This window comes from Malurus melanocephalus, unplaced genomic scaffold (assembly GCF_030028575.1).
Source record: "Malurus melanocephalus ecotype Western Australia unplaced genomic scaffold, MMel_1.1 scaffold_217, whole genome shotgun sequence".
Lineage (NCBI taxonomy): Eukaryota > Metazoa > Chordata > Aves > Passeriformes > Maluridae > Malurus > Malurus melanocephalus.
Window position 1 is genome coordinate 724,329 of NW_026623449.1, and position 13,110 is coordinate 737,438.

Sequence of the window (13,110 nt, forward strand, 5' to 3'; positions counted from 1 at the left end):
AGAGTATGTTGCACTGAAATCTTGGATCTTCCAGCTGTTAATTTGCCTGGTTTGAGGTCTAAAAATCAGCAGTTATTTCCTTTATTCTTTGTACAGAAATGCTATGTGGATATTGCCTACTATATACTGTTTTGAGTTCCCAGAGTATACCTGGCAGGGGGAGAGGGCAGAAAAGGAGTGTTTTGACAAGAGGAGTAATATACCTTTCCAGTAAACATGTAAGGTTGCTTTGTATCTTAATTTTTTATCTTCATGAAAAAAGTCATGCTTAAAAAACAWAAGGAAATACAGAAATTACTTAAGGAATTAAGGAAAAAAGCATGCAATCCATCAAAACTGTTCTATGAAGCCAGGAAAGCTACCAGTCAGTCAATGTACTTACTTTTACAGAGACACATATTTCATGATGGTTGCACAAAATGTTGAAAAGGTGTCTACTCAGACGAAATATTATTGTAATGTAGGAGAAACTCCAAATGTCTGGTTTAAGTAATTTAGGAGAAACTCCAAATACCATCACGTTTAGGTGATTCCTGAGACTGAACAAATGTGCTACCTATGAGTTTGGCGTCGGCATATGAGCAAGTGGTTGTCTGAGATTTACGGTGGTAAGATAATTTGACAGACTATCAGTTTTTAATATGAAGTAATTGGCTAACCAGAATGTGCCAGCAGTCCTGACTCTGTTCAGTGTTTTATTGCTGGGTGTATAGGCAACCTCTCTTCTGATTGCAGTTCTGTAGTACGACTTTAAAAAATGCCCATAAGCCAAGASAATAAACATGTTTTAAATATGTGACAGTTCATTATTTCCCTGTGCTTAGGAGAGTGCCACTGCACCAATGCATTAAGGAATACATTTTGAAAAGCCTTGTGATGAAATTACAGGTCAGATCTTACCACACAATGCAATTCCCTTATTCTTAAATCAAATAACCATCTGTTTAGGGAAGTGTTTTTGCTCTGAAGAGTTTCTTTTCTTTCTTGAAATACATTTAGCAGATGTTTCAAGTGAATGGCTTTATGCAGGCTTTTGTTCAGTWGGTGATTTTACTGTTTGTTCACTCATAAGTCTAGGTGAGTGTTGTTCAGCCAAACCCAGCTCTTACACATTGTAGTTCATATTGTCTCTGGTCTTGCGTAGAGTCTTTGTATTTTATCTTCATTACCATAGCTAAAATAATGAAACTTCCATTTCTGGTGTAGATAACCGTTTCAGTACAGTGACAAAATACTGCACAAGTTTGGCTTATTCCCCTGTCTTCATAAGACTTAATAACAGAACACATTTACAAGAATAACTGTACTGGGTTAAATAAACCAAAAAGTGGCACACACTTGTGTCCTAAACACTTATGCTAGTGAGTTTCCATTGATATGTTCACGTGCAGAATGCCTGGAATGGCTAGTCTAGGCTACCTTATCTCTTAAGGTCTTTGACTTACTTTTCTGCTCATAAAGAGATTTCTCTCTCATTCTTTCCCTTTGTCATGAATTGTGATTGTAGGTGTTTAGAAACCCTAACCGGTTTGCCATGTAACTCTTAAACACTGGAAGAATAGGCAATCCCTTGTTCATACTCTCCACCCCCTGAAGCTTTCAAAGAAGTAAGGACAACCTCTTCCTCTCTTCAGATCATGGAGTCAGAGCCTTGGTTTCATGCAGTGACCCTTCTGTGGTCACGCTGCTGGATGCRTTTGCAGTCCTTTGTACTGCTTTGCTGTGTGTTACATGTAAATATAGCCAACACCCCGGGGTCAGCACACTGGTCTGTAAAAGTTGTTTGTCCTTCTAATACGTAAAAATGAATGTGTTGCTTCTGACAGTGCAGAGGTGCTTGTGCTCAAACACAACGTGCATGTGTCAGTGTACATTCAAAAATGTTCCTTCTTTGGTGTCTGGGAGGCCTTAGGCACAGAAGATCATGGAAGACCAAGGTCATATCATGTGTGATTCAGGACTCCACGACTGAGTATCGGTATATGTTTTATTAAGTAATGGAAGGGTTCTTGGTTTAGAATTGGTTTTTGAATACAGTGGTTACTTCAGCTGACTCTTGTTTCTGCCTCTCTGCTGCTGTTCTGTATTATGTCAGTGCATGTGTCTGGCACTGAAAAGTGTTTGATGTTTTCTGTAGGTCATGGAAGATGCTTGATGTTTTCTTTGTTGACTTTTGAGTATGAGTAAATAATTGGTAGAATCCCCTGTGGCCAAAATTTCTGAACCTTTATGTATATCGTTGTGGTCAATTACAATGCGTCAAGCTGTGTTWCGTTTCTCTCTAATTATAATAATCAAATATGTGACATTCATAATGAAAGGCAGATTTGTGAACATTGTGGCAGTGTACTGACTCCAAATTTCCCTGCCTTCTTTGCCAGAAGAGCAAGAGGCTGGTGGGCAAAAAGCATCATGAAAGTAAATGGAGATTCTAGGGATGTTTTCTCAGTATGTTTTCTGGGAAATTTCTTTTGAAAGTTAAATTTACCTCCTTTAATTAATGATGTAATGTATAAAATTGTTAATTTTCAAATAGTATTATTAAATAACATTTTCTCACCTATTTTGCTGACCTTATGGAGCTTATTGCAAGCCTCCTCATTTCAGGTGAGCTTGATAGGGATTCTGGTGTAAATGCTGGGGGAAGTTTGCAAGTTTAATCATACCTCTAGCTGTTTCCTTTGGTCAAGAGTTTGCTTCTGTTCTAATCATCATGGTGGATTTGAAAGTTTTTACATTACTTGGGCTGCAGTCATTTTGACTGTATTGAAAAGTATCTCTGTTGATGTTTTATTTTCTATTAAATAAGTTGAAATGGGTATTCTACTAGCTATTTAAATTGGAGAAGAAAAATCTTGTGGTTAAAGAACAAAASGCTAGCACAGACTTTCCAGTCATTTTATATTAGATTGTAACTGTTCTGATTTTCTTACACRTTCTCATGGAAATAATGTTTGCCAAAATTGGTAAAAGCCTCTAAAAACGACAGAGAGGACATCCCCCCCCCCCCCACCAACACACGCATATATTCCCCTTTAGCCTTTACTGTCAGCACTTTAAGCACAATCTCTTCCATTCTCCTTTCAGAGAAGTTGTGTCAAGAAACTTTGTTATGCTGAACTCAAGAAGGGTTAAAACGTACCGACTACCCAGGTCTGACATGAATCAAATAACCATCTGCAATGACAGATCATGTGCTTGGAGGTTTATGCTTTAAGCTACCCAAATATCAGATAATCCTAGAACATCASAAGAAGGAGGTGCAAAGCAGGTTTTATGATTTATTCTTTCTGTTTCTGTGGTTTATGCAGTCCATTTAAGTTTATACTGTTGCAAAATCCTCAACAGCTTTAGGTTTGAAGGGGTTTTGCTATGCTTCATGTACTATCTAGCTGAGGAAGATCAGAATAAAACTTCCTCAGCCTTTGTGCTGTTAGGTAGTTCAGTTATGAAAAATACATTTGTCTACTCATTTTTTATCGCAGATCTGGATTTATGTCAATGACTCTTCAAATTTGTCTTGAGACAAGTTGGCTTTTAAATGGGTGTGGCGCACTAAATCTTAGGYGACGTCCTTGTGTTGGAACACAGTGGCTGATGGACTGTGTTATGATCAAATGAAACCCTCTAGTAATGGGGCACTGAGCCACTGAAGACAGTGGTTTGTCACTTGCTTGCAACAGGTCCCAGCTGGCTCCACAGAGCATGCAAAATCTGTGCTGATGCTGTCAAATAGAATGAAAATAACATCCCCAAACACTGATGGAATTATTCAGGCTGTAAGTAAAATCTTATACATATTCAAATATGAAGCCTCAATGCAACACAAGTATTTCCATAACATATTCTAATCTTCCTYATCCTTTCAAGATTAGAGAGAGTGTTTGGTTTCCTCAGAAAATCTTAATCTAGGAGAATTCTACCCAAGTTCCATAATTTTAGGGGTGAGAATTAATGTCTTGCACCTGAGAGGAGGAAAATGGTGARCTTCTAGCCAAGCTTAGAGCTCAGTTTTTCAGAACACTTAGGAGTTAACAGTTTGTAAAAAGCAAACCTCGAGGAAAAGCTCATTTTCACAATCTTCAGCATTGTTTGATTACATTTTGCATTACTCCAAAGCTGCCCAAGAATTGTGATGTTTTGAAAACACTGCAGAGAAATATTTACAGAATTTTTTGTTTGGTATTGCTTTTACTGATGAGTATTACCTGAWTGAGGAAGAAAAGAAATTGCCTCCTAAATATGTGCACATTAAAGCTGTTTAAAAAAAGGAGAAAAAAAAAAAGTTCTTGGTAATGTTTGATACTGCTGGAAGAAAGGTTTTGTACTGCTTGACAAAGTGAGGCTTAACTGAGGAATAGGAGAAATGGTCCAGTGGGTAGTCTGGGCCTCCAGAGACCAGAGTTCAGTTCTTGTTTAACCAGAGACTTCTTGTATGACTTTCTGGCAAGTCATTTAGTCTAGCTRGTGCCTCTGGGAGTATCCCATTTTGCAGATGGGGAACTGTCTCAGAAGGGTGTTGAAAATAAAATCCATTAATGACTGTGAAACTATATAAATGCCTTCAATATGTTGAAGCTTGGCCTTGTTTTCAACATGGGTTTTTTTCCCCTGAAAGTATGTCTGGTTTTATGGATGGTTGCCTTTTGTTCCCCAAAACAGGCTACTAATAGGTTTTATTCAGGCCTGGAGTTTTTGATGATCTGTGCTGCTTTCCAGCAATGATTATACTCATCTCAATATGCTGCCACATGTTGTTATTTGAACAATATAGAAGTTGTTTAAATTACTTTTTTAATTGATGTTACTTGCACATGCTAAAACTGTATTTCAACGAAAGTCACAGCAATAGCATGGGTCAGTAACAGGATAAAATGTTTTTTGTGATCAAAGACTGCTCAGTAATAGTTGTTATATCTGTTGCTGCATGTGGAAAATGTGATGTATGTGTGCATGGCACCTATTTTGCAATGTGTCTTTCTTACAGCAAAGCTCCTCTTGTATCAACTTCTCTGTCCCGTCCCTACTTTGCATCTCACCTTCTTGCCTGTTGTCCTTTTGTGTAGCAATGTCTTTTTAGATGTCTCCTCTGAAGTTCTCTCTGCCTGTGTAAAAGCTGGGCTGCATTCAGAGAGAAGTATTTTTAGTCAAGGAGAAGGGTTGGAATCAGAATTGCCATGATCAAACTATTTCCATTGCATTCAAGGATGTCTGTTCTGTTCAGCTCAATTTGGCCAGTCATTCTGTTTCTGATTACRTATGTCCAAGGGCATTTCACCTGTGATAACTTTCATGGCATTTGGTGAAAAATGCATGGGAACTTTAGATTTTGCTGTATGCATCTTTTGTTACTTATTTATAAATTGCAGAGTCTACACATAGTTTAATGCGCAGATGGAAAAGAAAAAACATGCATATTCTAGTAGTCTGACTATTTTGGAGGTGTTTATGCCATTAAGTTTCTAGGCATTAAATTAGGCATTTTAAATGAATAATTAAGATTTCCTCAGTCCTTTTCTTTCTCTGTTTGGCTTGATACATGAAAGACCTGATATGAAAAGAAGGGTTCTTATCAATCTAGGGGATTCTGCTTTTGTTGGGGTGTTCATTTCATATGTAGGGTGAGTTGAGACAGCTGAGCTGCTGGCTTCTGGCAAAATACTAATTTGTATGACTGATAAGACTGTCAGTGAAAGTACTCACTGAAATGAAATGTGAGTATTTTATAAATCTAAAAATAAGAATATGTCCATTTCATTCTTACTAGCATTAGAACATATGAAGACTGAAACATGCTTTCTTTGTAAAAGAGACTTCTTTTTATAAATAGTTCATTTTTCTTCRAGCATCAGCAAAATTTCCAATTCAAAATCACTAAGCATCATTTCTAATAAAATGTAAATTGAAACAGTCCACTTGCTGGGTAATGGAAACTTGGTTTCAGGCCTCCAGTCTTTTTCCTGAATTTCTTCCAATACTGTTTGCAATTAAAGGGGCAGAACAGAGATTTTGTGATGGTGGCCAGTAACTCGTCCAGATGCCCGATTCTTCTGCAGGGATGGTTTTGGGGCTTTATGTGTGTGCGTGCATGCTGGGATTTGCAATGCATAAAGTATTTTACTGAAAGCTTAACCAAATAGCGTATAGTGCTGATACAAACAGAGCATTAGACATGTCTGTCTTTAATACAGCCATCTGTTGAGTGCTATTGCAGTTTTTCAAAAGCCTCCCTCAGCATAGACATCAAAGTCTATTCATGCACCTGTGCCTCTGATCTTCTAATATTTTTCTTATTTAAAAATGGCAAAGGGAATGGAGCAGTATTTCAAGATCAMCYGCTTTATTTAAAACAAAACACAAAAAGCAAGAAAACTCCCCCACAAAACCCAATGCTGCCAATTCAGAAATTGTTTAAAATGTGTTTTTTGAATATTCAAGACTATTTTTTATAAAAAACCTGACAACCACGATTTTATTTTCCTCTCCCTTGAGTAACCCCTGTCCTTGCTGACACTATTTCCTGCCTGGTCTGTTTACAATACAGCTGCTGAGATGATTTTCTTGATCCATTGGTCCAACGACATCACCGTAAACTCCTCTCCCAGCCCTCTCTTAAGGGACTGAGCAGCATTTCTGTGAGAAGGTGCTCAGTGGAAGGAGGAGCTTCCATCACCCTGATGCATTCAGCATCCATAGTCCAAAAGAGGGGGAAAAAGCAGAGGTGCCTCTCCTGTAAATTCCTCTTGGGTGACGAGAGAAACCTGGAGACAAAGCAGGTGGCTCTGTGAGGGTGCCCTCGAATGGAGGCTGGAAGGGYCTGGCCCAACTGGGTGTGCCAGGGTTCCCCTCCTTATCTACTGGCAAATATCCAAAACCAACAAGTTATTGGTGTAAATCGGTGGTCTCCTGGTTCTCACCTGCTGGTGGCCTATGGCTGTGCCCTGATGTCCCTTGTGACAGGACAGGGTCAGCTCAGAGTGGTTTGCTGGCACAGGGGAGGTGAGGCCGCCTCGCCCTGCTGGGGCAGAACAGGAGGAATGGAGGAAGAGGAGGCCGTGATGAGGAGGGAGGGGAGAGCGCYTGTTCCCAGCCACAGCCTCTGCGTGTGGCTGCCTCAGAGCAGCAGAAAGATTGGTCAGGTTCTGGGGTTTGTGCTGTGAGAGCAGAGCACACATCCCTGCCTGGGTCTGGCCCTGGACAGGYTGGGGCTGCCCTGGCGCCTTCTTGAGCAGCTGCTGCCGTTCAGAGCAATGGGACACAGGACAAGTCCTGGCAGACAAGGCCCTTTGCAATTTTATCTGTGTGGTTTTCCTACTRAAACATTAGTTGAAAATACAGTATTAATGTACATGATGTCACATCAGTCTCTGAAATCATTTGACAGCTGCTGTGTTACAGTAGAAGCTACTGATTATGTTATGTTTTAGTTACAGTTTAATTTTTGAGAGGTGTGTGGCAGCAAAAATTGGTTTTAATTTGTTGTATACCGTTAAGGTATTCACATCCAGCAGTGTTTAGATTTGCTGATGAAGCTTGTGATAAAGTACAGGAAGATCTGTAATAAACGCTTCATTGTGGTGCCTAAACTTACCGGAGCTTATTCTCATAGCCTGTGAAATCTTGGAAGTACAGCAGCTTGATACTGAACACCTGTATTTCATGCTGAATGGAAGTGATCTTCACATTGGCTAAGACTCCTTAAAATCTATTAGAATGGTGCAGAAAAAAACCCCAATTTTGTGTTTCAGGAGAAGAAGACAAAGCTTGTATTTCTTTCTCCCAGTGGGATACAAAAGGAGTATTATAAACACAGTTTAACAGGCTGCATGAGCAGTGTGTGTTTATTTCCCCTGTTCTGTGACCAGAGCTGATGTGTCTTGCTGTTTTCCTCATTTGCATAACTGAATTCAGTAAATTACAGTAAAAACGTTACTCAGTTGTAGCACTTTTAAACTTTCTTGAAAATAGTGGTGCYAATGTATGTCAGAACAGTAAATTAAATATTTTATATGTAAAATACAGTGAGTTCAAACTTTCCAAGCATGCACACTTTTTTTTTCCAGTGAAGGTTCAGGGTCCTCAACACCTCTTTGCAAAAAGAGGCTCTGTTGGTAGTGAATGTGTCCTGCCTACACCTTGGCTTTGTAAAGTTTAGAAACTTCTTGTTTCCTTCATGTGCAATCACTTGCTTTGGGAGCCATTCTAAGTTTGTCTTTTTCTCTCTTTTTCTCTTCTTGATTACAGATTGACTTGGAGCCGGAAGGGAGAGTGTATGTCATCATAGACCTTTCAGGATCATCAGGTGAAGGTAGGGACTTAAATATTTAATGTTACTCTTTCACGGATGGAATCTGCGAGAGTCTCTGCAATGGAAGTATTAGAAGAGATGTGTGCTGATATCCTCTTAAATCTGTAGGAGCTCAAGTTAAAATGAACACATTTTGATCTCTGCCTTTGAGTCAATGAGCAGTTGCACTTCATCTTACCCTGTTAATCACTGATGGCAATACCAGTAGCAGATTACCACTGATGGCAATCCTGGTAGCAATACCAGCTAAAAGGATAGTCATGAAATGACTATATTTTACTAGYACTAATTTCCAGAGGAAACTTTTGAATTCTTTAGTTTTTGGAAGAATGCTAACCATTATGTAGGTAGAAAGGATAAAATGGCAAAGGAGAGGGACAGACAGGAGTTTATTTGCTTTTTAAACTAATCTACTGTTAGGTATTTTTCCACTAAATACTCTCTTTTTCAAGTAAAGTAATGACAAAAACATTGTAATTATATGAGGTGTTTTCTTTTTTATGACACAGCAGTTACGTGTTCCAAATATGGAAGAGAAATRTTGATTACATTCTTAAGAAAAATTCTAAAAATAATTTTCCGCTGCTTACTTGTAACAGAGTCAAGTGATGTATGGTAGGAATAAGATAATTTATGAAGAAGTAAATCTGTGTGTCTTAGTCATRCACTTGGTGACTGCCTGATCTGCCAAAATGGCCTAGATGATTGATTATCTTAAATTATGTCCAGCAATCAGCTTTGATCAGTTTCCCCCAGTAGCTCATAGAGTTCAGTTAAATGAGGTTATCGTCAGTTCACAGTACATAAAGAAGATTCACATGAACCCTGACAGGACCTGAGACTGAAAATGCTATGAAATGAAATTATTTTGCCTGGCACAGTGGAGCAACAGCRGAAGAGCATGTTTATCTTTCTGTTCTTTGTCATAAATTGCTGTACTTTGACCAGCTACTAGCAGTAGCTCGCAAAAGCACATATTTCTATAAATTCTGATTTTTAAAGACAAAGGAAACTATTATTTACACTTTATCTTACAGCCTTTTTTGTACCCATGTAAGATATGCTTTGCTATTTATTCTTCCTGCAAATTGAAGAAAATATTAATTAACTAGTASTTTCCACTTATCTATCTGACTGGCATGACAATGATGGGCTGAAATGTGGTTAAAGGCATTGGGGATGTGATTCTGTCACAGGGCAGGCAAATGTTCTTGCAACCTTCCAGTCATAGCTAATTGATACCCAGGTGAGCATACTGTCAATATTTTTATCCCAAGATGCATTCAGGTGTATCAAACTGTCAAAGGGCAGGAAGAATGGTGTTATGTGTTTTTTCAAAAGTTGTTTAAAATTTTCTAACCTTTTACATAGGAAAGTGAAAAACGGCTATCCTGATGTCTCCTTTATTGTGTGGTGCATTACCCTGTGACACTCGAAATGTACTTGGAAAGAAATCTRTGTCACTACATTAGCATTTGAGGAGATCACTCAAATGGAAACTGGCCAGTGGGGGAAAACATCTTAGGAAGTGCTTATGGGAAGCCCTCAGGAAGACCAGGAGGCTTTAGTTGAGGTGAATTTGGTAGAAATGTAGAGAAGTTCGTCCGCTTACAAAATGCAATAGAGCTTGTATGCTTTTAGAGCTTTCCCATGCAATTAATTTACTGTGGGAAAGAGTTGTGTAGAAGTATTGCAGAATTCTCCAGGAAAGTTAGTTTTACTCACAAAGGAAATTGGACCAGGTTTGTGCAACTGTTGTAAACCATTTTTGTGGCATTTGTTTGTGACACCATGAAATCCTTTTATTGGACTGTTTTATTAGAGCTGTGGCCTAACTAATTTTAGATATTTAGCTATGTTAATAAGGCACCTAGTTTAACATAACAACTGTTTGCATCCTTGTGTAGTGAACAGAAACACATWGACCACATGGGAAGTAACTTAATCTATGTGTTTAAAAAATGCTTCTTTCATTTTATGCTTGTATACATATAAATGTATGTAAAGAGAATGTATGTGAGAGGTATTTTATGAATTTCAATGGGCCAGTTCATTGTAGTTGATCAGTATTTCTTGAATATAAAAGGGACATAAAGTTATACTAATTGCATAACTTCTGAGTGGCGAGGGTTGTTTGAAGTGATCGGCACTCTTGACCTAATTTGTGAACCAGTATCTTGTTTTTGAGCTCCAGTCCTCACTGTGAATAGCAAGAGTACMTTCTTTTCRTGCTGCACAAATGGGTATCACTATTTCACCTGGAATTCTGGAGGGGGAAAATTGGTAATTTATGAAAATAGAAATACCCATAGCAGCAATTTTAACTGGAGGAAGCAATCAAGTTGCATATTTCTTGCAGAAATGTACTCTGTATTCACCATTCACTCTTGTCTTATAAGGCCATGTACTGAAATTTGTTTCTTCTATGTGATATAAGCATGTTTCTAGTTATCAGTCAGTAACGTAACTTCAGTTCTTTGGCACTTCTAAAACCTTTGTCAGATGGATCTCCAAATTCTCTTTTAGTATAGTCAAGTTCAGTTCAATCCATTAATATGGACAAAGAGCATTGTTTTCTATTACACTGCCTCTAAAAGGCAAAAGTTCTGATTTTCCAAGTGAGCCCTTATGTGATTAAATTCATATATAAACTGAAAGTAAGCCTCTGTTTTTACCATACACCTCTGAAAATTCAATTGCTGCCTGGTCCCAACTGCCAGATAGCTTATCCTTCTGCATTGTTTGCATTTGCATGCAAAACAATGAAGACAGTTCATTGTTATAAACTGGCTTCCCTCAACAAAAGTACCCAGTTCCTGTTCCTCCTCCACCCCTTGTCTAAGCTGAATCATTCATGGACTTCTGTGGCTTAGGTGTGCAGAACAGATGGAAATCTGGCAGATTACAAAGGCAGGTAAAGAGTAATTCTGCCTCTCCCTAGGCAGAGAGAGCCTTGTTGCTGAGAGGCACCCTAACACATCAATATCCAGCCAATATTTTTATGTAGAACTATAGAAGGAATGGTAGAATTGCTGGCTTTGCTACTAGCAGTTTCCAGTGRATTGTTCAATTTCAGGGGATTTAGATTTGTTCTGAAAAAATTRTAGATCTTGCTTCCATTTCAGTTCTAGTCTTTGAAGTAAAAAGAAGATTAGAAAACACAAATGCTAAAGTCTGAGAAGTGGAAAGCAAGCTACATAAAAATCCCTTGCAAGAACAGCAACAAACTCAAGGGGACTGTGTTTATCGTYACCTTTTTACACTAATCCTGTTTTGGTCCTTGCTTATAGTTTCTGAATGTTTGTACTGCACTGATAGGGATGGTGAGTAACTATTTATTTTAGCAACCTTTTGTAAATTCTGTAGTAGGAACTGTCCAGCCCACATACTGAAAAGAAAATGTTGATTAAACTGTTTGTCACACAGAAGGTGATATTCTCAAAAGTTAGGATTTAAATTTTTCTGCTAAAATGTGAAGGTTTCCATATTGTGCTTCCAAAWCAGTTCTGCAAAATCCCATTTTGGTGATGTTGACATAAGAAGAGGGTGAGAAAAGAGTTCTTAAAATACATTTTTTAAGTTCTCCACTTGAAACTATGTAAGCAGTATTTCTGTAACACCTGTGAGTCATGTCTTTACACTTCCTTTGCCAAAATTGATCTGCAGGGTTATTTACCTTCTCTAGATTTACTTTATTTAAAACAGCTCTGTGCATTTAGAGTAAATCTATATTTGTTTTCTGTGAATGGAAGCAGCTGTATCAGTGGAAGCTTCCCAAATGTAGATATGCACTAAGGTGTCTATTCACAGCAAAAAATAAATGCAGTGGTTAATCAGTAAAGTTCTATTTATGATTTTCTTTAAATAATTTTCATACTYTAGTTGGATTTCTTTAAGTGTTTTTAAATAACTGTCCACTCRGTACTTTAAGGAGTATTTCAAAAACAAATCCCTTTGGTCAAAAAAGCAAATGTGGCTTCTTGGAACCTGACACAGCGTCCAGTAGTATGAGTTGGAATTTGTTGCATAGCTCTTTGAGCCATGTACTATGCCATATGCAAGCACATAGCATCTTTGAGAATAAGCATTTCTRATAGCTTGCTTTTGGGAAAATCAAAATGTGGGTGGCTGCTGTTGTTGTTATTCTACCAGARTAGTTTGTCAGTCTTGCAAAGCATGTAATCAGTCAATTCTGCTATTAAGTAAACATTTGGTGACTCCCCTTTATGTTTTATGCAGTTATAAGCAAAACAAAGCTTATAGTAGGCTGGTGTTGGGAAGAAGGAATTAGCTTGGAAAAGATCCATCATATTTATTCTCTGTTACTTTGCACACTGGTTCTAATGGTTGCACAGGTTTTCAGTCTGCTGTCTTGAACTTCTCCCTGGGCTATGGAGAAAGGTGTGTGTGTGTGTTTATCAGTCTGTCAGTGAACACAAGAATCTGCAAGACTTGGTGTCTTACTCATTTCTTCAGTGCTGCTTCTTGTGCAAGGTCATATTGATTTTCTGTATGAATTCAGTGTCGCTGTAGCGTATGCAGTATTTCTATACTGAAGTGCACTCACTAAATGTTTTGTTGACATGCTTTGGCTCTGTCTTTACATCTATTTATTCATCTTTTTCTTTTAGTTCTTACAGAGTTTTATAAGTAAAGTTTTTTGAATTATTTGGGAAATACTTAAAAGCTCCAACACAGCTGATTAAGATCCAAATGCAGGCTGAAAGTTTAAAACTTAACTAGTACAATGACACAGTGATTTGATTTATAAACTGGAGTAACAGATGGCCAGCAAGTGGGTA

At 38.1% G+C, this 13,110-nt stretch overlaps 1 protein-coding gene across 1 annotated transcript in view; it reads left to right on the forward strand.

Annotated features, from left to right (window-relative positions):
* PRKCE (protein kinase C epsilon) overlaps positions 1 to 13,110 on the forward strand; it is a 280,126-nt gene that overhangs the window by 90,330 nt on the left and 176,686 nt on the right. Inside the window, exon 2 of the mRNA XM_057374126.1 lies at positions 8,245 to 8,308. Coding sequence (XP_057230109.1) covers positions 8,245 to 8,308 — 64 coding nt within the window. The remainder of the gene's footprint in view (positions 1 to 8,244; positions 8,309 to 13,110) is intronic.